Source organism: Neophocaena asiaeorientalis, unplaced genomic scaffold (assembly GCF_003031525.2).
Source record: "Neophocaena asiaeorientalis asiaeorientalis breed wild unplaced genomic scaffold, Neophocaena_asiaeorientalis_V1.1 scaffold438, whole genome shotgun sequence".
Taxonomy (NCBI): domain Eukaryota; kingdom Metazoa; phylum Chordata; class Mammalia; order Artiodactyla; family Phocoenidae; genus Neophocaena; species Neophocaena asiaeorientalis.
The window spans coordinates 7,324,363-7,347,586 of NW_020173491.1; the positions used below are offsets into that span (position 1 = coordinate 7,324,363).

General features: G+C 54.7%; 2 protein-coding genes across 2 annotated transcripts; one reads left to right on the forward strand and one right to left on the reverse strand.

Moving 5' to 3' along the window:
• Positions 1 to 55: 55 nt before the first annotated feature.
• On the forward strand, positions 56 to 10,059 carry POLR2C (RNA polymerase II subunit C). Its single transcript, XM_024747493.1, has 9 exons — positions 56 to 2,263; positions 2,417 to 2,466; positions 4,614 to 4,682; positions 4,825 to 4,877; positions 7,315 to 7,443; positions 7,887 to 7,938; positions 8,066 to 8,234; positions 8,378 to 8,452; positions 9,047 to 10,059. The coding sequence occupies exons 1-9, from the start codon at positions 2,178 to 2,180 to the stop codon at positions 9,189 to 9,191; spliced, it is 828 nt and encodes a 275-aa protein (XP_024603261.1). The 5' UTR covers positions 56 to 2,177; the 3' UTR covers positions 9,192 to 10,059.
• DOK4 (docking protein 4) lies at positions 10,015 to 17,663 on the reverse strand. The gene is made up of 8 exons (XM_024747489.1): positions 17,367 to 17,663; positions 13,675 to 13,782; positions 13,402 to 13,516; positions 13,019 to 13,138; positions 12,736 to 12,925; positions 11,903 to 12,041; positions 11,618 to 11,741; positions 10,015 to 11,501 (listed from the first exon to the last, which is right to left on the reverse strand). The coding sequence occupies exons 1-8, from the start codon at positions 17,430 to 17,432 to the stop codon at positions 11,383 to 11,385; spliced, it is 981 nt and encodes a 326-aa protein (XP_024603257.1). The 5' UTR covers positions 17,433 to 17,663; the 3' UTR covers positions 10,015 to 11,382.
• Between the last annotated feature and the right edge of the window lie 5,561 nt (positions 17,664 to 23,224).

The window sequence follows — 23,224 nt, forward strand, 5'->3', positions numbered from 1 at the left end:
GAGACAACAGTGTTGTGGAAAAGGCTTGAAACTAGCAGCCAGGAGACCTGAGTTCTGGTCCTGGTGCTGCCTAATACTGAGCAGTTAGGACAGCTCTGCATCTGTGGGCCCAGGCTTCCCATCAGTAAAATGTGGGTGGCAGCGGCCTTTTCCCCCTCACCATTAGCTCCTTTGACTCCTGTCTGTCACTAACTATTTGAGTGACACAGTCTTCAGCTTTACTAGTTCTCTCAGCCTCTACACTGTCTGGGCTTCCTTTTTCAGTCTGGCTAACTCTGTTTTATTAGTCTTCCCAGGCTGCTGTGATGAAATATGGCACAGTTCTAGAAGCTGGAAGCCCAATATCAAGGTGCCAGCCAACTTGGTTCTTAGAACTTTCTTCCTGCCTTGCAGATGACCGCCTTCTCCCTATATTCTCACATGACAGAGAGAGAACAAGCTCTGATGTCTCTCCCTGTTCTTATAAGGGCACTAATCTCATCATGAGAGTCCTACCCTCATGACCTCACAAAGAGCCCCATTTCCAAACATCCTCACATTAGGGGTTAGAGCTTCAACATTTTGGTACATACAGCATCCCACAGCATCTGTCTTCTGCTTTGCTGTCTCCTACCCAAGTAGACTGAATGATGGGGGGAGTAACAAGCTAGTAGGAATTTCCAGTCTCTTCTTGTGTACCTTCCTCTGGGCCCTTTCTGCACCTAATTCTTTTACCTCGACATCCTGTCAAGTTCCTTGCAGTAGCTATTCCAAATTTCATTCCATTCTCTCCTTTATAGGATCTGTTTTATACTCAGAAGACTACTTTAATTCTTAATTTACTGAGATGACACAGGCTGTGTAGCAAGGGCCCCCTCAATGCTCTTCCCCTCTGTCTCAGGAGGAGGTGTCACTCCTTGCTATGGCAGACTCCTCCTCATCTCCTCTGATTACTCTTCTTCTGCCCCCTAAATGTTGTCCCCTGCCAAGTTCTATTTTAGGGCTTCTCTGTATAAGCTGCTGCCACCTGGGAATTCCCTGGCAGTCCAGTGGTTAGGACTCTGTGCTTCCACTGCAGGGGGCATGGGTTGGATCCCTGGTTGGGGAACTAAGATCCCACAAGCCACACGGCTCGGCCAAAAAAAAAAAGCTGCTGCCACCTTTTTGAAGCCCACTCTAACCTCTCTCTAGGCTGTTTAGGGGACTTTGGTAATTCTTTATTGAATGTTCAACCTATGAGATGCACACTGCCAGGCACTGGAGATGCAGAGATGAAGAACTCAAACCTACTCACTGCAGCTACACAGAACTGTAGATGATATCAATACATTAAAGAGCATTGTATCTTCTTGCAGTTTCAGAAGTGCATGATCCAGACTTGGGGTGTGGAAGGGAAAGGGTATAAGCCTATTGTTCAAGTATACTTTGCTAAAGCGTACGTTCATCCCTCGGTATCTATGGGATACCTGCTCCCCACCAAAACCTGTGAATGCCCAAGTCCCTTATGTGAAATGGTGTAGTATTTGCATATGACCTACACATGTCCTCCCATATAATTTAAATTATTTCTATATTACTTATAATACCTGATACAATGTTTAATGCTATGTAAATAGTTGTAAATACAATGTAAATGCTATATAAATAGCTGCTGGGCATACAGCAAATTTGCTTTTTTGGAACTTTATGGAATTTTTTTTTTTTTTTGATCTTCAGTTGGTTGAATACACGGATTCAAAACCCTTGGATACGGAAGACCGACTGTACTTTTATTCTTCCATAAATGTACAGACTTCATTCTTTTAAAAAACGTTACTGTATTCCTGTTTGTATATTTAATCAGGTCTCTGTCAATGGGCAAGTAGTTTTATCTTCTGCTACAGACTGCTGCAGTGAACGTCCCTGTAGATGTATCTTTGCTTACAACTGCAAGTACTTCTGCAGTATGAATTCCTAGAAGTGTTATGGTTGAGTCAAGCGCGTGTGCATGTTTTGCCAAATCGCCCTCCAAATGGTTGAACCTGGTGCCCTTTAGAGAAGGGGGCGGGGTGGAAAAAACTTTGGGCCTCCGAGCAGCAGGTGGCGCTCTGAGCGCCTCTCCGCCGAAGCGGTAAGGCCGCGCCGACCGACTTCCGGTGGCGGCGTTGGCGCAGGCGCAGTACAGCCGACGCTGGAGGCCGAGAGAGTGGTGGGGCGCGATGCCGTATGCCAACCAGCCTACCGTGCGGATCACGGAGCTCACCGACGAGAATGTCAAGTTCATCATCGAGAATACGGACCTGGCGTAAGGCTGCTGAGGGAAGAGGCTGGGGGGGCGCGGGGGGGGGGGGGCCCCATCATCTTTCCAGACCAGGGCTTTCGCTTTGGGAACCGTGGGTCGCGGGGCCGGCCTGTCGAGGCTGCGGTGCCCACACGCTGCTTGGTTTTCATTCCTCAGGGTGGCAAATTCTATCCGGAGGGTCTTCATCGCTGAGGTGCCCATAATAGGTAAGCGACCCCCACCTTGTTGCCAGGGCCACCTGGTCTCCCCCCCAACCCTCCCCATACCTTGGCGTTCCTGCCTCCGGCCTTGGTTTGGGCCGGGGATGGGGGCGCTGAGATGCTGCAGACTTGATTGGTCCCTGTGCCCTTGGCCCTGGGCCACTCTGGTCACCTCCCTCCCTGGCTCCCACGGGCTATTTAGTTCCACTCTTCCACGTGCGTTGGTGGAGAGCACGGGTTCAGGAGTCTGTGGACTTGGGTTTGAATACTGTTTTCACTTACTGTCTCTGTGAAATTTGGGCAAGTTATTAAACTGTGTGCTGCAGTTTCCTCTCTAATGTTCAGACACTAATGGTAGTTATCAGGGTGATGTCAAGTATTAAGGAGGTAATCTCTGTGCATTGTGTTCATTGAGTGTCTACTACCGGTAGATGTGAATCAGTTCCGTCAACTGTATTTAGGGAGCATATAAGCACCAGGCAGTGGTGCTAGGCACTGGGAACGCAGAGCTGTAAAGTACAGGGTTCTTGCCCTCCAAAGGCTCACAGTGAAGTTTCAGGGGAAAGATGAATTCACAGACAACCCAAATGCAAGACAGACATTTGGATCAATTAAGGAGAAGCATAGCTACAGGGCCCTTGGTGCCTAGAAGAGGGAGAATCTGTTTCTGCTTTGGTTCCAGCCATTCCGCACTAGGCGTTCTACACGTTTACAGATACACTACAAATATTTTCTGAGTGTCAGCTCAGAGAGTTTGGGTTATAGTTGCTGCATCAAGCGTGCAAACTCCTAAGGAAATAAGCAGGCCAAATGCTTGGTAAAGAAGAGAACGTTTTAGTTTTTCCACCATTACCACCCCCAGAGACTTTTTCAACTCAAGAGCTTAGAGGGCTGGTCCTCCTTCTCTGCCTGATCACTCCATGTCCCGGGGCCTTAGTTCCATCACGAGTAAAATGAGGGACTTGTGCTTTAGGATGCAGCCCTGACATTCTAAGTGCTACTTTTCCCACAAATAATATTGAGCACCTGCTGCATTCCAGGCCCCAGCTAGGAATACAGAAGTTAAGACATCTGAAGACCCTGCCCCAAGGGATTTTTGAAGCATGAGGTAGAGACAAGACACGCAAATATAACACAAGGCAAAATATGACAGGTGTCTTAAGAGAAGTCTGGACAGAGTTCTGGGAGGGAGGAGCTTACAGGGACAGAGTGTTCGTCTCTGTATCATGGAGGGCAGGCAAGGCTTGGTTTATAGGAGGCTCAGGATTTTTAGCTGCACAGGAGAGGTTAAGGGCATGCTGGTGGGAGGAAAGACACAGAGGCAGAAAAGCATGGCTCATGGTCCTTATTTGGCTTGGGTTGAGGAAGCAATAGGAAGCATAGGACAAAGCAGGTTGGGGCTAGGTCATGTCTGGTCCTCTTCTGACCTCCGTACCTAGTGTCCATGCCCCTCATTGGGCAGTTGGGCTGCAGTGCCATTTGATTAATGAATTTAATTGTTTATGTGCAGATGTTTATTTGTGAATGAGTGAGTGAATGTGTGTTTAAGTCAGGCGTGTGTGACAGGTACAGTTCTTACCGTCCTACTAGCTCATTGCTGGTAGGGATTGGGTTGTATACTTAGTATGCCTCGCTCATTAAAGGATTCTGTAAGCATTAGTTGGTTGAGTGATAATAAAGTACTAACTTGAGTAATCTGGTCACTATATCATAAAATGAGATGTGGACCATAAGTCTGTGTTACTTCTGTGACACAGAAGTTTGTCTGACTTTCAAGTGCTCTTGGATTTGGTGTTGGCATGAATAGCAGATTTAAGTGCTTCCCATAGAAATAATCAGCTCAAAGAAACACGTTCCCACTCCCGTGGTATTCTCTAATAAGTCAGTGTTTTTTCGGTGGTACAGGGAACTCTCTGCATCAGATCCACCTGAGCAGGGGAGCAGGGTGTGGTGTGTGTGGTTCTTGTTAAAATGCAGCTTCCTGGTCCCCACTCCAGAGCTGTGGAATCAGAGTCTCTGGCAGCCTGGCCAGGCCTCTGCAATTTCATAAGCATTAGATGATTTTTAAATCTGGAGAACCGTTGCTCTTAAGTCTTTAGATGAATATGGTGGCTAAACTGCATGTCTCCTTTTCTGCTTCCTTCATTCTTTAGCAATTGACTGGGTTCAGATTGATGCCAATTCCTCAGTCCTTCACGATGAGTTCATTGCTCACAGGCTTGGTGAGTGCTGGGTTTGGAGAGTTAAAGGGAGGGGGCTGTGCCGGTGTCGGAGGAGGAAGCCCCCTCACTCCCAGGGGGACTTCTGGGTTCTTCTTTCGGCTTGGCCCCTTGGCCTTCTTTACTGTGCTTTTCTGTCTTCCAGGATTAATTCCCCTCACGAGTGACGACATTGTGGACAAGCTGCAGTACTCCCGGGTATGCTGTGTGCTTGGGTGGAAGGTCGGGAGTGGGGGGAGGCAGGGAACCTTAGTTCTTACAGGGATTTTTCCCGACATCTTGCTTTCAGCTTTTAGAAAGACAATGTGGAGATGTCTAGAGCCCAAAGCAGGCATTGATTGGTCTTTGGTTCTGATGGGACCTCAGATTGATTAGTCTCAAGGGGCATTGGGGAGTCTCATCAGCCAGCCACATAAGAGGGGGCATACTCCTGGATGCCCATCTGTACGGAACGGGTGGGGCTGTTCCTCTTCAGACTCTGCTTTCCAGAGCATCTCTTCTCAGGGACAGGGGCCTAGGAGGCTAAAGGAAGTCGACAGAGGTTAGGGGGTGAGGAGAAGGAGCAGAGGGAGTGAGAGCTGTCCCACCGAGCAGCAGCTGAGTGGCTGGGGTACTGGTGTCTGCAGGTCTGTGGCTCACCCCGTAAGTTCTGCTAGTTCAACACGGCTCCCTGCCTCTAGGGCCGGGTTTGCACTTCCATGACACGTTAACAGACTTAGAACTAGGGAGAGTGTAGGACAGGATTAAGTTACCTGCATCCTTTCAGCAGAGCTGCATTAGGTAACAGCTTGAGACTATTCCTTCTTGATGGCTGTAGGTGATCCTGAATCAGCCCATTTTCTAATATTCCCGAGGGCATGTCATTTTTATGGTGGCTAATTTGATATATTTTGTAAATTTATATGTGTCTTTTAAAAGAACTGTTCAAGCACACAGCAAAGTGTGGAGCTAATATAACAAATAGGCATGCTCCCACCAAACCGGTTGTCACATTTTAACATTTCACCATTTTGCTTCACATCTCCAGAGTCTGTTTTTAAGAAATAAAACATCACATATATTGGTGAAGATAGTTGTACAACCAATTGAAGATCAGTCAGTATCTTATATAAAGATGTAGATCCCCCATGACCTAACAGTTCCTTCCATTAAATTTGTTTCTAGTATTGCATTTACTGAACAAAGATGGTATGCATTTTTTTGGTTGTTTTTTCTGAAAATCTTCAGAAAAGTGAAAAGTAGAATAAATACTCATTGTCTTTTCACCTGTAATTTCCAGCTGTTGATATTTTGCTATATTTGCTTTGTGTTTCATATAGATGTGATTTTTGCTGAACCATCTGAAAGAACGTTGCAGAAATCATGACATTTCTCCCCCGAGCTACATCAGCATGCATGTCCTAAAAATAAGGATATTTTCCTACATAGCCACACTTATCATGCCTAGGAAAATTAGCCGTGATTTGTACTATCTATCTACAGTCTAAATTCAGATTTTCCTAGTTATCCTCAAAATGTCCTTAACTGTTTTGTTTGGCTGCACCATGCGGCTTGCGGGATCTCAGTTCCCTGACCAGGGATTGAACCCACGCCCTTGGCAGTGAAAGTGAGGAGTCCTAAGCACTGGACCGCCAGGGAATTCTCCTTAATTGTTTTATGTTTGTGGGTCTGTCATTCATGCATTGCATTCAGTTGTTACACCTCTTTAGTCTCTTGATCTCTTGAACAGACTCCTCTCTTTTCATTATTTTTTTTTTTGAGGTTAAGTACCTTTTCATATTTTTGTCTTCCATTACATTTGCTTCTTTAATTTCATATTTGTGAGTGATTCAGTCTCAAGGGTCTAGGTTGCCTTCCTGTCTCACCTGTGTATGATTGCAGACTATCCAGGTATGGCCCCTAGATCTTCCTCATCGTCTTGAAAACATCGAAAATAGGTTGGATTTTCCTCACTGGCGTGAGGGGGAGAACAGTTTGCTTGATTACATTCTAGTTAACTCTCGTCTTGCCTGAAGTTAAACGGTAGCAGCTAATCTCTAATACGGGAGTGTTTCAAGAATCAGTTTAAAGAATGGCAAACGTGAGAATTATTGAAGCCAAGTGATGCTTACATTGTGGCAGTCTCTTACACTCTTCTCTGCTTTTGTGAAAAAATTTCCGTATGAAATTTTTAAAGAAAAGGTCAGTAGTCTGGAATTTAAAATGTACTTTTTTCTATTGTTCCCTGGATTGTTTTATTTTAAATGGTAATTGCATTCCCAGGCTAGTCCACTTAGCTCAGGGGACGCTGAACTATGCAGTGTGAAAGCCTCTTCCTTCTTACCGCCTTGGTTCTCTGAGGAAGAGCGCTCCGAGGCCAGGGTGAGATGTTAGTGTGTCTCCCAGCGGTGGCCTGGCAGCGAGGGGTGGGAAGGACACGTGGACGCCAGCGTATAGGCGGTCTCTGAGCTGGGACGCCCCTGCCCTTGAGCAGCCTGAGTGGTGTGCAGATGGACACAGCCCACGAGAGCCGGGAGGCTGTGATCCACCCTCTCCCAGATGAAGAACCTTAAGGAACAGGGTATTAGAAGCGGGGAGCCAAGCCAGGATTCGCCGTCTCTCCGCAGACTCACTCCTGCCTCTCTTCCTGCCTCAGGACTGTACGTGTGAAGAATTCTGTCCCGAGTGCTCGGTGGAGTTCACCCTCGACGTGCGGTGCAACGAAGACCAGACGCGTCACGTCACGTCTCGAGACCTCATCTCCAACAGCCCCCGGGTCATTCCGGTCAGGAATGCCCTCCCTACCCAGGACCTTTGCTCTCCTGGCTCCAAGTGGGCCAGATTGGGGTGGATTCTTCTAAGACACCGACTTTCCCTGTGTTACCTTCTGCCTTAACCTAAGCTTGATGCCTAGAAGTGCTAATAATTCTGGACTCTTGCCAGTGTGGGCAGAAGCATTGGTGCTGTGGGCCCTGTCCACTAAGGACCCTTTTAAAGGCCATGGTACTGTTTTGACTGGGGAGGTTGTCACAAAGCCATGAGGTAGGGCTTAGAGGCCAGTAACCAGCACAGGCTGGGTCCTAGTAGGCACTTCTACCACCTCCTCCTCAGGTATCCTTTCCTCGGCTCGGCAGGTTGCGGTCTGGAGGTGCCGGAAGGTGGGTGCCAGAAGGGGTGCGTGGGGAGATGCGCAGCAGCTAATAAGTGCCTCTGTCTGGGCCCCTACAGGTGACATCCCGGAGCCGAGATAATGACCCCAACGACTACGTGGAGCAGGATGGTAAGGGCCCGAGGGGCGGACACCAGACCCAGGCTCTTGCGCTGCCCAGCCCTTCAGTGGCGCTGCAGGTCGGACCGCGGAGAGCCGTGCCTCTGCTGGCCCTCGACTGACTCACATCTCCCCACAGACATTCTCATCGTCAAGCTGAGAAAGGGCCAGGAGCTGAGGCTTCGAGCCTACGCCAAAAAGGGCTTTGGCAAAGAACACGCCAAGTGGAACCCGACTGCAGGCGTGGCTTTTGAATACGATCCCGACAATGCCCTGAGGCACACGGTGTACCCTAAGCCGGAGGAGTGGTATGTTCCTGCTGGGAGTGAAGGCAGGCAGGGTGGGCGGGTGTGGAAATGGCTTCTGGTGACCGAGATGGGGCAGCCTCACTATGACACACAGGTGCCCTCAAAGCGGCAGTAGCAACCTGTGCTGATCTGTTTGACCTCAGGCCGAAGAGTGAGTACTCAGAGCTGGACGAGGATGAGCCGCAGGCGCCCTACGACCCCAACGGCAAGCCGGAGAGGTAAGAGCCCGGTCTGGCACTTGAAGGTAACGTGTGTAAGGACGCACAGTTCTGATGCAGCCTCTGAGTTAGGGAGGCCCTTCCCCGCCCATCCCAGTTCCCCTCAGCTGAGGAGGGGCTGGTAACTGCTGAACCACCGTATGTGCACATCCAGGCAGATTATCATCCCCCTTTGGTCGCTGGGGGGAAGGGGGGCCCTCCAGTTATCCAGACGGTTCCTAGTCTGATTTTTCAGCTCCCAAAGAAAGATCAACCTAGGATCAAACCTAGGGCCCCAAAGTGACCAGAGCCTTCTAGTGACGAACATGAAAATGCTGGAGCAGGTGACGTGCTTACTTACCGTTCTCTTTCCCCCAGTGTAGAATACATCCATACACAGGTGTTTTCAGATATTGTTCTGAGGTAGCCGTGGCCTCCTCGAGGTCCTGCAAAGTGCCCTGGGACCACTGTTTGTAAGAGGTTGGGTGGAGGTCAACCCTGGGGCAAGGTCGAGTTCATGGGGAGAAAGGAGTCAGGACCCAGGAGGGAGGCAGGCCTGTGGCCATAGCTCATGAGAGCCTCATGGAGGGCTCTCACCAGACTCTTGCCTCTCAGGTTTTACTACAACGTGGAGTCCTGTGGCTCTCTGCGCCCTGAAACCATTGTCCTGTCAGCCCTGTCTGGATTAAAGAAGAAGCTGAGTGATTTACAGACCCAGTTAAGCCACGAGATCCAGAGTGACGTCCTGACCATAAACTAGCTGCAGCTCACCTGTTTCAGCAGAACAGCAGTTGAATTTTAGGTCTCTCCTGAGACTCCAGATCTTGGCTCCTGGGGACTGGACAGCTGTTGCTCAAGCTTCCTGGCAAGCCTTCAGTACCAATTAGAAAGGTAGCAGCGGGGAAGGGTAGGTCCATCCCAGCCTTGCGCAGTCACAGATTACCAGGGCCAGCACTGCTGTTGGAGGCAGGACGGTCCCTTCCCAGACATTTAGCGTCCCCGGCCCTGCCTGATGGGCAGTAGTGCTGCCCGGAACATCCCTTCTGCCCTGTATCTCAGTGTGCCTTAGGGGGCCACGGCATTCCCCTGTTGAGAACCACTGAGGTGAACTCTCAACTTCTGGGTATTTCAGTTCTTTACTTCAAATCCTTTCTGTTCACAAGTTGGACTGTTCACTGTTGCACCTTAGGCTTCTGTGTTAGCGCTGAATCTAGGACCCTACTCAGGCTCCTGCCAGCCCTTCCAGTCCCTGCCCCAGCCAGTCTATTGGTTCTTCACTCAAATTCCCAAGTGTCCCTAATTTGAGAATCCTGTGAGAGTAGTGTTAGGCCCAGGCTATCCCCCTCTTCCTGCCAGTAAGCCTTGTATTTTGTTCTCTACCCATGAGTTTTGAACGTCACCAACAATGGCCAGGCTATTTAATTTGTGGGGGAGGGCAAGGGCCTTCATGGAGGTCTGGCCTTGACCACTTAGCCCTACAGGTAGGAACATACCCAAAGCAGTTCATTAGGCAGGCAGGCAGGAGGAGCCTGGAGAAAACCAGAGATCTAGTACAAAAAGGAAGGGTTATTTATTAACAGTAGTTGTCTTTTAAAGTTTTTATTTTTGGCAATAAAGAGCAAAACGTACGTAATCGCCTTCATGCGTCATCGTGCCACTAACCAAGCCAGCCAGCTCTGCCTCCCCTCCGTGGCCTTTGGGCTTCCTTCTTCAGGCCAGCTTATTCCTCTAGGGGTCGTTCCCTGGGTCAGGGTCAGAGCTGAGCTGGCTGCGGCCACCTCCCGCTCCAGTGCTCTGTCGGAGGGGCCTCTTCCTTTATCATCCTCCTGCCACAACTTGAATAATGGTTATTTACAAGAAGGTCTGTTCCCTCAAATCAGAACCCTAAAATATTAAAAACAACCCAACACACACGCAACCAAAGGTTTGATGTGAGTAAAAAGATAGCCCTTCTGCACGGTCGTCAGTAAATACCAGCACTAGAAAATCAGTTGCTTTAATTGCATTTCAGCAGGGAGCCTCAGCACCATGTGGAGGAGGAAATGGGGAGGTCTCTGACCGGCTTCTGAGTACTTTGGCTGCCGGAGGGAGGCCAGACAGGCCAGAGGGGCTCCCTCTGTGGGAGCCCTGCCCACGCCGGTCACTGAGAGCGGGCAGCAGGGCGCTTCCCCACTCCCCCTCACCGCAGTCCTCCTGTGCGGCCGGCCTGGCCCAAGGGCAGGAAAGAGCCTGGGACTGGCTGTCCTCCCCGGGCGAGGTAACCAGCACCCCCCACCCCCAGGGCGTCTCCTCAGCCTGCTAAGCACGAAGGAGTCTGGGCAGAAACCATTTTCAAGCCAGATTTTCCACCTGAGGTGTCAACCAGACGTCACCTCTGCTGAAAACTCCAAGTGCAAGGCTACCAAGTGGCACAGTGTAAGTTCGGATCCTTCCTGTGCCACTCTAGGCCCAGAGGGACTGAGGAGCCACCTGCTGTCTCCGCCCCTGGGCTGCTTGGGAAAAGCCAGCAGCCAGCGCAGCAGCCTGGAGTGTGGAGTGTCTCCCTCCTCTGGCCCTGGCAGCTCAGGTCCTGGCAGCAGGAGGGCTGGTACCATGGGGGACAGGGAAACCGCTGCCCTCATTCAAAGCAGCCTTGACTGTGGCCTGGTCATGGGATTAAAAACTGTGTATGTGGTGGCAGGGAGGGTCCGAGGGGGAATCTTATTAATACAGAATACATAATAAGCCATATATATTAAAATCATCAACAGTATATAGTCCCATGGTAGCTCCAGCCCCTCACACATGCTCAGGTGGCATGGCCAGCCCTTTGCCTTGGTCCAGTCTCACCCTCGGGGGCAAAGAAGGGACCGCTTGCTCCCTTTCCCCAGGCTCTTGGCCCACAGCCCCTCCATGCCATCCACGACGCGCTGCAGGCAGCCCCAGTGGTCATCTGTGTGCCAGCTCTGCTGTCACTGGGAAGGGGCCTTGGCCTCACTGCTGCTCCCCTGGCTGGGCTTTGGCTTTAGCAGGATGAATCTGTTGAGAAGGTCCGTTTCTGAGCTGGCCTGGGCCGTCCCATACCCCTCACCTGTGGACACAGAGGCAGGCTGAGGCCTTGGGCCCGGGACAGAAGGCCCATGCCCAACATGCCTTGTCCTCCACAGAGCCTCCTGGCCGGTGCGGTGGGGCCCAGCAGTGACTCACCGACATAGCTGGAGGCCTCAGCAATGTTCTGGGAACCTGTGATGTGGTGCCAGTAGGCACTGCGGGGCAGCATGGTAGTGGGCGTGCAGGGGTATGAGTAATGTTCCGTGCCCTTGTTCAGCAGCTGTGGGGCAGAGAAGGGTCAGTGGCTAAGCCCAGAGCAGCCAGCCCAAGACCCTGCCTGCCTCTCCCGGACACACCAGCTGGAGACGGCTGCCACTCTCCCGGCCCCCGGCCCGCCCGCCAGCCTCCCCCTACCCTGGACCGAGACACGCACTGCCTCACCCTCACGTTCTTCTCCATTTCCAGCAGGACCCTCTTGTGCTGCTCGGCGATGGCCAGGGTGGCACTGTGGACCCGCTGGTAAATCTGTTCCCCCTCCTGCGTCTGGAAGGTGTAGAGCCCTTCCCCAGCGTCACACATCCTGGGGACACAAGTAGCACCGAGAGCCACGTGGTGGGTATGCCCCGTGTGTGCACGTACACAGGCTCTCGTCTGGGAACAGGCAGGGCTGCTGTCATCTGAGGGTCTGACCCCCCAGCTCAAACATGCTGAACATTTTCTATGTGCCAGGTGGGGGTCTAAATGCTTTACAAGGATTAATCCATTCCATTTTCCCCACCACCCCACTCTGGTCTGTGTGCTACTACAGTTTCCTCGTCATTATAATTTTTCTCAAGCCATTTTACAGATGAGGAAACTGAGGCATTCAGAAGGTAACGACGAAAGTTACACAGTGGATTATACAGAATTTGAGTCTAGGCAAGCTGCTCCAGGGTTCAAGCTATACCCAGTCCTTACCATGACCCAATCTATGAGGTTAGGTACTTTTATTATCCCCTATTTGACAGAGGAGGAAACTGAGACTCGGGTCCACAATCACAGAGCTAGTCAATGCCAGTGCCAGCATCTGATCAGAGCCTGAGCAGTCTGACTTGGTAAACAGCTTCACTTGACCTACCTGCTGTGAGTCTCAATTTCTTCATCTGTAAAATGGGTTCCCCTTCAGCATGCTATGCTGATAAATAACTTAAGCTTCCAGCACAGTGCCCGACACAAGTGAATGGCAGCTGCCATCATGACCACGGTTGGACGGCGGGGAGGCGAGTGGGTCCTACCGGCCAGCCTCGAAGGTAAAGCGTGTGGCATCCCGGCCATAGCGGCGCAGTGAGCAGAGGGGCCACGAGACGAGCTTCACGCGGGGGTTGTGTATGTCCCAGAGGTAGATGTTCTCGTGGGTGATCTGCAGCTTGCACTCGCCATACACATCCAGGTTGGGGCAGGGCAGCAGGAAGACGTTGAAGCGATCTGGATGGGAGTGGACAAGTGGGCCTGGAGCTTTGTGAGGGGCCTGGGGGGGTCTCCCTCTCACCCCCACCCCGTGCCAGCGCCAGGCCTCACCTGTCTGCTCGCACTGCACTCCTGGGGCCAGGAGGTCCGGCTCTCCCAGACTGATGTCGTTGAGCCTCGACCCCAGGCACTCCACAGAGAGAGTCTTGTACCACTCCTCTGCCTCCAGCTCTGGAGAAGATAGTCCCTCTTCGTGCTGCCAGCTCAGGGGCCCGCAGCAACCCACCCCATCTGCTTCAGCCGGAGTTATCCCACCCCGCCAGGCAGAGAGGGCAAGGCCAGTGGGTTCTGCATGCCTGCCCCACCTCATCCTGGGGCTGCTCCCTCAAAGGTGCCCTCCACCCACACATCATACCCAGGCAGGGCAAGCCTTTGCTCTGCCTCCTACCAACTGGACCTTGACCAGCCCACAGCCTGCAGCCGCATCCCCTCACCTGAGTCGCAGGTGAAGGTACGTGCCGAGTCGTCGGTGAATATGATGGCCACTGCCTGTCTCTTGGTCTCCTTGGGGAGCCGTGTGACACACTTGACGTTGCTGATCTCTGTCACCTGGAACAGCATCCACAAGGTACTCGGCCAGGTTGAAGCACCTCCCTCTGCATCCCCCACGGCTCTGCCACCCCCAGGAGCGTCCTCTTGGCCCTCAGGACTCTAAACAAATCCTCACTGCTTACAGGTTGGGAGAGCTAGGGCCCGGGCCCCCTAACCTTGGGGCAGCCTCGGAGGCACACTGACTTCTCATCTGGATACTTCTCCAGCCGCTGGGGCCCCTTGCTGGAGGATTTCCGGAACACCAGCCAGCACCTCCGGTAGATCTGTGGGACAAGATGGCAGGAGGATCAGACCCTGGACCACTCCCAAAGCAGCCGGTGACCCTGGAGTTACCCCTGCCTACCACAGCGGGCAGTGCCGCACAGCCTTCCAGGGAGCTCAGGCCCAAGAGATCTGGGGACAGCTGACACCAGCATGACACCCTGCCCTGGGGAAGAGGACCCTCCCCGAATTGAAAAGTCAGTCATTGCTTGGCTGGCTCTGAAAGGCTGTTCCATAAAGGGTGCTCCTGAGTTACTGTTTACTATGCGCTCAGCTCTGGGTTTAACGTAAGTAGCCAACATTTGTGGAGTGCTTCCTATTTGTACTTTTTGTTATTAGCACTCTTCACATTTAATCTCAGGGTCACTCTTGAGGTCACTTCTATTATCATCTCCACTTTATTAGACAGGGAATGAGGCACCCCAACATTGAGTAACAGCTAATGAATGGTAGAGCTGGTATTTAAAACAGGCTGCCTAGAACTAGGGCTGTCCTGGGAGCCCGCTGCGCTAAGGTTCTGCCCAGGGCCCCAGGAGCACCCGCCACGACAGAGGCAGTGCCGCGGGGACAGGGATTAGGCCCTTGCCCGGTCCCAGCCTGCATAGCACCGTGGCCCTTGTTCTTAGAGCCGGGGGAGGGCTCTTGATGTGGGTAACACCCCCTCTTGTCTCTAGGACCTTTCACTAACCCTCTCTTTTCATTCTCTGACCAACCCTGGAGTGTAAGGAATCAGGGTTAGTTCCCTGTTCCAGCTGGGAAACCAGAGGCTCTCAGAGGTCAAGGGGCAGAGCCAAGAAACTGGGGTTACCCCAGAGCACGGTGCCTTCCCGGGCAAGGTTCCCTCCTTGTCCCAACCACTGCCCGTACCTAAATCCACCCCAATTCTCTGTAGCTTCACGGACTCCATCCAAGAGGCAAGAGCCAGGGAGCAGGAAGCCAACCACTCTCCGGGGCTAAGGGGCAAGCTGGCTTGTCAGACAACCCCCCACAAAGGGGTGGCCCTAGCCACCTGCCTGGGCTGCTGACTCTTCCTCCCATGGCCCCCTCCCTCCCACCTTAGGCTCTCTTCCAGCCCAAAGTCTGGCTGGGATGTACCTCCTCTTTCAGCAAGCACTCCAGAAGCCTGGCAGAGCCATTCCCCGGGAATCTCCAGTGCTCCTCTCACTGGCAAACAGTGGGGAGACTGAGGGGCCCAGAGCAGAGGAGGCGAAGGGGCCTCTGGGCCACAGGCTCAAGCCCCCTCCCCTTCTCTGCCCTGCTGTGTGGGTACCAGGTCCTCGGCAGGCAGGATCCCGGGGTGCAGTGGGCTCAGGCAGTCCCCATCCCAAGAAGCTACACACAACCAGGCTATTTCTGGCCCCTGAGACTAGGAGACATGTCTGTCGCTGCCCCCATGACCCTGGCTCAGCCCCTGGTCTATCCACCTAAACCCCAGCAGGCCTCAGCTCTCAGCTGGGGAGCTCCTTTAGGGCAGAGACTATATTTTATTCTCAGAATCCTCACATCCCAGTCGCTTCGTTAACAGACCTCTGCTGAACAAGTGAATGATAATATGAAGGGACCGTGAATGAATGGATGGATTGATGGATGAATGCACGAATGCTGCCGACCCAGATATGCCCTGCCAGGATGGGCTCCGTGCCGTCTGCAGAGACAGGGGCAGAAGTCCTGGGGGCCTGAGCACTCCGGTTGCCTGGTTACAGGACACACACACACACACACACACACACACACACACGCACACGCACACGCAGCACGCACACGCAGCACGCACACACAGAGCCCCAGGGAGCCACTGCGCTCAAGAGCCCTCCTTCCCCACTTCTCATAGGTCTTTGATCAGTGCTTCGGAAACACTCTGCCAGAGCTCTGCCTTGGGAGGAAAGCCCTGGCAGGTAGGACGATCTGCTCCTGATCTCTTCCAGCCCTTACCGCCTCGCCTCTGTGGGCTGAGGCAAGAATGGCTGCCCCGGGACAAGAGCAGCTGGGTGGCCGCAGCCCCTCACAGCAGGTCTGCGGGGGGAAGCCGGGTTCCCTGAGTGCGGGCGATTCCAGACTGGGCCTGGCCACGCCCCAGCCCCTAAACCCTCCTCCTGACTGTGCCCACCATGGGTTCCCAGGCCTGCCCCTGGAACAGGCCTGGTTCTGAGCCCAAGCGGCCACCCCAAGTGGCTTGCCTTCCTGGGAAGCTCTGCTCTGGACAGGGTCGCAGCCCAGCTGGCCCCTGGGGACCTGACAGGTCTGGGCCCTCAGGAACGAGTCACCACACTAGAACCTGGGCCCCCACCCCCTTGCCTCCCCACCTCAGCCTTAGTTCTTCTCCTTGTTCTGTGCACAAAGTGGGCTCCATCCTTCTCTCAGGGCAAGAACAAGGTGGCCGATGGCCACCACAGCCCAGGTTGGGATACAGTCCAAATCCAGTTAAGACCCCAAACATGCCCACCAGCTAAGCAGCCGCCTCCTGCCGGGACAGAAGAGCCTCCCGCAGGGGCCCTGGGGGTTGAGGGCACAGGAGGGGAAGGAGGTGCAGGAACCGCCCTGCTCCAAGGCCAGTCCTGCTCTGTCTGGTTCGCAGGCAGGGAAGCTGAGTATCAGAGCCCTGCTCCTCCCCCACCCTACTCAGCTGAGCCAGGAAGCCTTGAGCGGTAGGATCCCCCCACCCCATCAAGGCCATGGGGGAGGGGGGAACGGAAGGGCAGGGGACCCAGGTAAAACACAAGACTTGGGCCCACCTCAGTCGTCAGGGTTCCTTTCTACCAGGGAGACCCCTCACTGGAGGAGGGAGGAGGGTCCGGGAATAAAGACCGCTCTCGGGACAATCTCACCAAGATTATTAAATTGGTCCCCGGGGCCCCTGCTCATGCCTTTTGGGCGGTTTCCAGCAGTACAGGATGGGAGAGGGTGCACACCCAGCAGAGGTGTGTCTGAGGCCTCATCTCCACAGGCCCTCCAAGCCCCCAGCCACCTCCAACACCTGGGAGGAAAGCAGCCTGTCCCAGTGCCACGGGCCACCCAGCCCAGCCAGGTTCTCTCTCATAAACCACATAAACACCGGCTTCTGCACCCCTCCCACCACTGCCCTCCCCCCAGCAACCAACCACTCTCCTTCTCAAATGCTTTTTTTAACTGGAAAAGCAACCACCAAAGATAAATAAATAAACGCCTGTACACAGAAAGCAATGGGAAGCAGGGGAGATGAAGTACTTAAAAGCAAAGAGGCCAGGAGAGGGGAGGAAGGAAACGAGGAGGTGATGGCAAGGGGAAGTGAGAAGCCCGTCTCAGCTCGGACACAGCCTGGCATTTCCAGCCGCTGCCCTGGCGACAACTTCAACAATAGCAGGGGAGCCGCCTGCCCATCGGCTGCCACCGCTGGCCCAGCCGCTGGGATGCCAGCCAGCCAGCCCGGCTGGGGCGGGAGCTGCAGCAGGCAGAGCCGGGCCCAGGCACATGCTGGGCAGCCCGCTGGCCAGAAGCCTCGAGACCAGCAATGCACGATGCCGGGCCACAGGCGGGCAGCCGCACACCCCGGACACGCCACCAGGCGCCAGACCAAGTTCCTTGGCAGGGCCCCCTGGAGGTGGCTCACCCCGAGCTTCCTGCTCTTCATCTTCACGTAGCCCTGCTTGACGATGTCGTTGAAATTGGTCGCCATGGTTTCTCCACCGTCTTTGAGGCTCTGGCCGGCCCAGGCGAGGGGAGGGATGCCCAGGTGGCCTCGGTTTCCCGGCTCCTCTGATCACCTGTTCGAGATACTCCGTCGGGGCTGCCTCAGCATTGTTCTAGCAGCTCTTTCGCCCGGAGCCTGCTGGAAGTAAAACTGACAGGGAGATTACACAGTGACATCTTTCTCTTCCCCTGGCTGTCTCGCTCTTTCTTCCTTCCTCTTCCCACACTCCTCCCTCCCTTCCTCCCTCAGCCCGCCCTTCTTCCTTCCCTTCCCTCCCCACCCCAGGACGACAGAACCATTCAGGAAAACCGAGGTGGAGGCAGCTACGAGGAAAATGGTCCAGCCCAGTCCCCTCCCTCACGGCTGGGGCTGGCGGTTAACCCCTTCCTGGGAGGACTGGCTCCGGCTCCGGCTCCTGCTGTGGAGGTGCGGGCAGAGGAAAGGAGGTGGCCCCGAGCTGCTGTCGGGCCCTATCTCCTGCTACAACTTAGGGGTAGACTTAGAGCAAGCCCCCCTCCTGTGCACAGGAGGCTCCACACGGGAAAGCCTTCCCAGAGGTGGGGCTCTTGGGAGATGGCACAGATTCTGGGACCCATGCTCCCCGAGGTTAGACAACTTGCCTTGTCAGTCTCAGCAGACCCCCCCAATCCCTCTGCCCCACCCCGTTCTATACCTGGTTCTCCTCAGCTCCAGGCAAGAGGCTGAGAATCGTCACCTCAAGCCCACTCAGGCCCTGCTCTCTGCCCCTGGAACTCTTCAGCAGCTCGTTTGGGTGCTGCTTCCTGGGTGGGAGGACAGAGTCCAGTGGGGCGGGCTCTCAGATAAGCCTGAGGAATGTGCTGGGCAGGCTGGAGGTGGCCACTGTGGAAGCAGTCACCTCGCCCTGGCGCTGGGAAGGTCAGGCTGGTCTGTTAGGGCACTGGGTCTGGCCAGGACTTGCGGTGCCCCCCATCCTGAGCACAGGCAGGAGTTAATTACATGGAGAACTAGCAGTCACCTGGGCTTGGGGCCGAGGACAAAGCTGGACCACACCGAGGGGCACCAAGGGGCAGCCAATATGCATCAGGAAAAGGGGTGCCGTCAGGCGCTCTCAGAATCAGGCAGATTACCAGATAACGAAGACTCAGACTTAGGGGGGAGGTGTCTCAGTGATGACCCAGTCCAACATCCATTCTACATCATTTTACAGTTGGGGAAAAGAAAGCTGCCCAGAGGGGATAAGCAGCACAGCCAAGGTCACACAGCAAGCCCATGGTTCAGCCAGGGACAAATAAGTTCCAGAGTGGGTGATGAAGGCAGGCCTGCAGGTGGAATGCCCTGCCACATGGCTCTGGCGGCCTGCCATCACCTAAGCCTTCTCTGCCATCCAGGCTCAGAGGCAGGGCTGTGCCAGCAACATGGCCCCCCGTGTCTCCAGGATTGCTGGGTGGGAACGGAGCAGTATTTCTGGGGTCAGCTGGGCATCTGTGCTGCCAGGACAGGGCCCTGGGGCAAGCATCCTGCTGGAGCTGCCAGCAGCTTGGCATTAATTAATCTTCTGGAGGCCTGTCGAGTCCCTAACAAGGAATAGATGTGACTACCCCAGTGAGCACACGAAAACAGGCAGAGGGACAGACGGTAGTGCTCCCTATGCCCCTTGTACCCCAAGAGCCTCTTCAGCACCCCTCAGTGGCCTCCCTGCCCATCCACTTGCTCTCTCCCAGCTCCCTGGGGGCCAAGACCCTTCCACACCCAAGTGGTCTGCTTTCCTCCTATAAGGTCTAGCATGGGGTACCCTCCCTAGTACTGACCCCCAACATCCTTGCCATACCTGGGTGCTGGCACTCAAAGAAGAGCAAGTTTTCCCAGCTCTGCCTCCACCACCTGGGGCTGCCTTGTCCCCACAGCGAGGACCAGCTCCGTAAAAGCCCCCTCCAAGATGCCAGCTGGCTGGCTACTGGCTGAGGGTCCACAGCGTGGAAGGCCCCTTTCAGAACACACCTACAGCAAGGCCCCTGGGTTCATCCAAGGCAGCCATAGATGTGGCCCAGCCAGGAACATGAATCGAACTGGCAGGTGGTCCTGCTTAAGCCACTTAACTCCTCAGCACCTCAATTTCCCCATCAGTTAAAAAAAAAAATGAGGATAAATCCACCTATTTTAAATAAGGAAATGAATCTATGAGGCACCTGCCTGCCCACGTTGGACCCAGAGCTTCTGCCTTGAAAACCTCAAGGGCTGTTTTTAATGAGAGAGCTGCTGCCCAGCCGAGGGCTGTGAAAGCACCCTAACTCAGCCTTCCACCTGCCCAGTGCAGGCCTGCTCCTTCCTGGCTCCACCAGTTACCTTCTCAGCAGCACCCCTTGAGTGACTGCCATCACCAAGCTCTCAGGAGCACCTGTGCCATGTCTGTCCACAGTCCCACACCCCATGCCCTAGAAATAAATCCACAGAGACAAACCACTGGGAAGAGCAACCTTCCAGGGGAAGCCTGGGTGTCAAAGGGCCTGGCAGCCCACACTGGCCTGGAGTCACAGGTGGTGCTGACCTTACTCAGTCCCTAATGAATATGCAAGAGCAAGACCCACGCTGGGGCCCAAAGTGGTAGAGCAAAGGGGAGTTGGGGAGGAGGGAGAGAGGGGGAAGGGCCAATAGGTAGACTCACAAATTTGATGGGCAATGGGGACAAGGTGAGAGGGGGCACCCAGAGCCAACCCATGCCCCAAAGGGACTGCAGTGTGTTAAGCAACAGCAATGGCCCGGGGCTGAGCCTGTGCGGACCCAAAGAGGCATCAAGGGATGGAGAGCAGCTGAGCTCAGCAGGCCAGGAACTGGGAAGGCAGCCCCCGCCCTGCTGCACCTGGGGCCACTTTCCCCATCACTCCTGAACAACCAGCAGCTCTGCTTCTCAGGAGCCTAGAGCAGGGGAAAAGGCCCCGCTAACTGGAGAGGGCCTGTGGTCTCAGGTGTGCAAGGTTAGCTCTGAGCACCCAGAGGGGCTACGCAGGACGCCCAGCAGCCCCCTCAGCACTGCGGTAGGGAGCAGGGACCCCTGTTCCTCCTCCCAACCTGGCATCGAAGCAGCTGCTCAACCAGAGATCGTCCCCGCCCTGGACCAGGCCACCGCTGGCTCCTCCAGAAAGAGGAGGAGCCCCCCTCTCCCAGGAAGGTCAGGTGTCCTGTGCGGAGGGGGCATGAGACTCCCTGGTGCCCAGCAGAGGGGTGGGGAGCGGCCCCCTGCTCACCTGCCCCATGTGGCAGCCGTCTAAGCACCCCTCCCTGCACCTCGATTCTGCCTGGAGGCTTTGGCTACAGAACAAACGCTACCCACTGCTGTTGGCAACCAATGACTGAGCAGGAGCGGCTGCCTGCCTGGCTGGGTCTCCCCACCCCATGACAGATCAGATCTTATCAGGGCTTCAGGGATAGCCCTACCTGGACACTTGGACACCATCTCACTGACGGCTCGCTGTCTCCACCCCCCGCAAAGATCCCATTGGCGGGATTCTCTCTGGCGTGAGGGTCATTTCCCATCACCTGCCTGGTCCTCTCTACCCCTGTGTGATTATTATCGGGGCCAGGAGGAGGTCATCCCCTCCCCAGACGGCCCCACCCCTGACCTCCACCTATGCAAATCCCCACAAGCAACCACCACCTGAAACACTAGAGGTCCCAAGATGGGTGGCAAAGGCAGATCAAAAACCAGCGGGGTGGGGGTGGGGGTTCACTGGTGGCGCAGTGGTTAAGAATCCACCTGCCAATGCTGGGGACACGGGTTCGAGCCCTGGTCCAGGAAGATCACACATGCTGTGGAGCAAATAAGCCCATGAGCCACAATTACTGAGCCTGCGCTCTAGAGCCCACGAGCCACAACTACTGAAGCCCACGCGCCTAGAGCCCGTGCTCCACAACAAGAGAAGCCACCGCAATGAGAAGCCCGCGCACCGCAACGAAGAGTAGCCCCCGCTCACCGCAACTAGAGAAAGCCGCACACGGCAACGAAGACCCAATGCACCCAAAAATAAATAAAGAATTAATTATTTAAAAAAAAACGAACTGGGCAGAGAAGACTGGCGGGAGGAGAGGACATCTGAACAGCCCTCCAGTTAGGAAAGTGGTGCTGTGTCTCCACACCACTGCCACTCCGCTCTCTCCAGGTTGCCTGCCCACCCGTCCAGCCTCATCTCCCCCGGGGTTGGCCTTCTTTCTGTTCTTCAACATGCCTAACTCCTACCCACGCAGGATCACTGCACTTGCTGTTCCCTGCCTAAAACTCTATTCCCTCAGATGGTCCAAGGTTCATTCTACTGCATCATTCAGGTCAAAGACCGTCACTTCAGAGAGGTCTTCACAGACCATGCTGGCCAAAGGAGCTCCCCAATTAGCCTCTATCGCAACACCCAGTTTCACTGTCCCCCTATATCACTATAGGGTTTGCCTCTTCATCTGCTGATTTGCTACTCGGCCACTCCCTGTCTCCTACACCGCCCTAGAATGTCAGCTTCCTGATGGCTAGGCCGTGTCTGTCTAGTTAATGGCTCCATCCCAGCACCTAGAATGGTGCCTAGTGTGGCGTAGGTGCTCGGTATTCGGGGACTGAAACCATAATTATTTCCAGGACTTGCTCTCCTCATCCTTTCTCCCACCACCATCAATATCCACCTGGTCAGACCCAGCTCAACTTCCAGAGATGTGTGAGCGGCAGTGGGCTCCCATCTCCCTGGGCCCCAGACCCGCAGTTTCGTTCAAAGCTGATCCGGGGAGGAGACAGCACTGCTGACACTGTGTCCAGGCCCGGCCAGGTGGCCCCACCTTGGCCTCGGTTGTTGGATGAGGTCATGCCCAGCTCTGCTGCCCTGCCTGAGAGGGAAGAGCTAGAAGTAGCCAGTGCCCAGGCTCAGAGGGGCAGGCAATTGGGCGGGAGGGGGCACAGCTCCTGAGACCCATCCCAGGTGGGGGACAGGAATGGCCTGCACGGGAGCCACATCCCCTAAAAGGGGCAAGAAAGGAATCTGCACTAAATAAATAAGCCCGGCCTCGAACTGCTGCTGTGAATCCTGCCAGGCTTGTCACTGCCCTTGACTCTCAGCCCCCTACACCTGAAACGCTCCATCCAAGTCTCCTGGCAACTGCCACGCACCCACGGCTGGGGACAGGGAGACTGCACAGAGGCCCTGCTCTGCCCACATCACCCAGGTGCCCAGGCTCCGCTCGTGCCCCTCTGCAGTGACAGAAAGCATTTAACTGGAAGCAGGGCTTTGGGTGTCCTGGGAGAGAAAGTGGACAGGACCCCAGGACCAGGGAAGAAGAATCAAAGAAAGGAGGCAGCTGGCTCCTCCTTTAAGTTGTAGGGTAGGAACCATTTGCAGATAAGGTGGGCAGTAGGGGGACAGATGGAGAAAGTGTTGGAATTTGGGGGTGGGGTTTGAGAGAGCAAGAGGCCATGGGAGCAGGAAGGGTGGGAGGAGGATGGGGGCTGTGATGCGCTGGGTTATGCCCCTTCGGGATGGCAGGCCCAGGGCCGGGGAGTACAGGGACCTGGGCTCCTCCGATGAGTGAGTGTGGGGTAGGCGTGAGGTCAGGCCCCGACCTGGGCTCCCCTGGAGAGGAGAGCTGGGGATAGGTGGAGCTCAGGGGTTAGTTTTCAGGGGCCGGGGCTGGCTTTTGGAGGTGGACCCCTGTGGCCCCCCACAGGGTAGGAAGGTCCCACGGGCTTGGAGAGTTCTCAGGCTGGAGTAGCCGAGGGTCTCGAGAGTTCCGGCGGGGCCTAAGGTCCCCTCCCCGCCTCGCCCCCACCT

Coding starts and splice junctions, on each gene's coding strand:
- POLR2C (XM_024747493.1), top strand. CDS start 2,178: ATGCCGTATGCCAACCAGCCTACCGTGCGGATCACGGAGCTCACCGAC. Junction 8,235..8,377: donor TACCCTAAGCCGGAGGAGTG/GTATGTTCCTGC, acceptor GTTTGACCTCAG/GCCGAAGAGTGAGTACTCAG. Junction 8,453..9,046: donor CCCAACGGCAAGCCGGAGAG/GTAAGAGCCCGG, acceptor CTTGCCTCTCAG/GTTTTACTACAACGTGGAGT.
- DOK4 (XM_024747489.1), bottom strand. CDS start 17,432: ATGGCGACCAATTTCAACGACATCGTCAAGCAGGGCTACGTGAAGATG. Junction 13,139..13,401: donor TACCTTCACCTGCGACTCAG/GTGAGGGGATGC, acceptor TATCTTCTCCAG/AGCTGGAGGCAGAGGAGTGG. Junction 11,502..11,617: donor TGAGGCCTCCAGCTATGTCG/GTGAGTCACTGC, acceptor CTGTGTCCACAG/GTGAGGGGTATGGGACGGCC.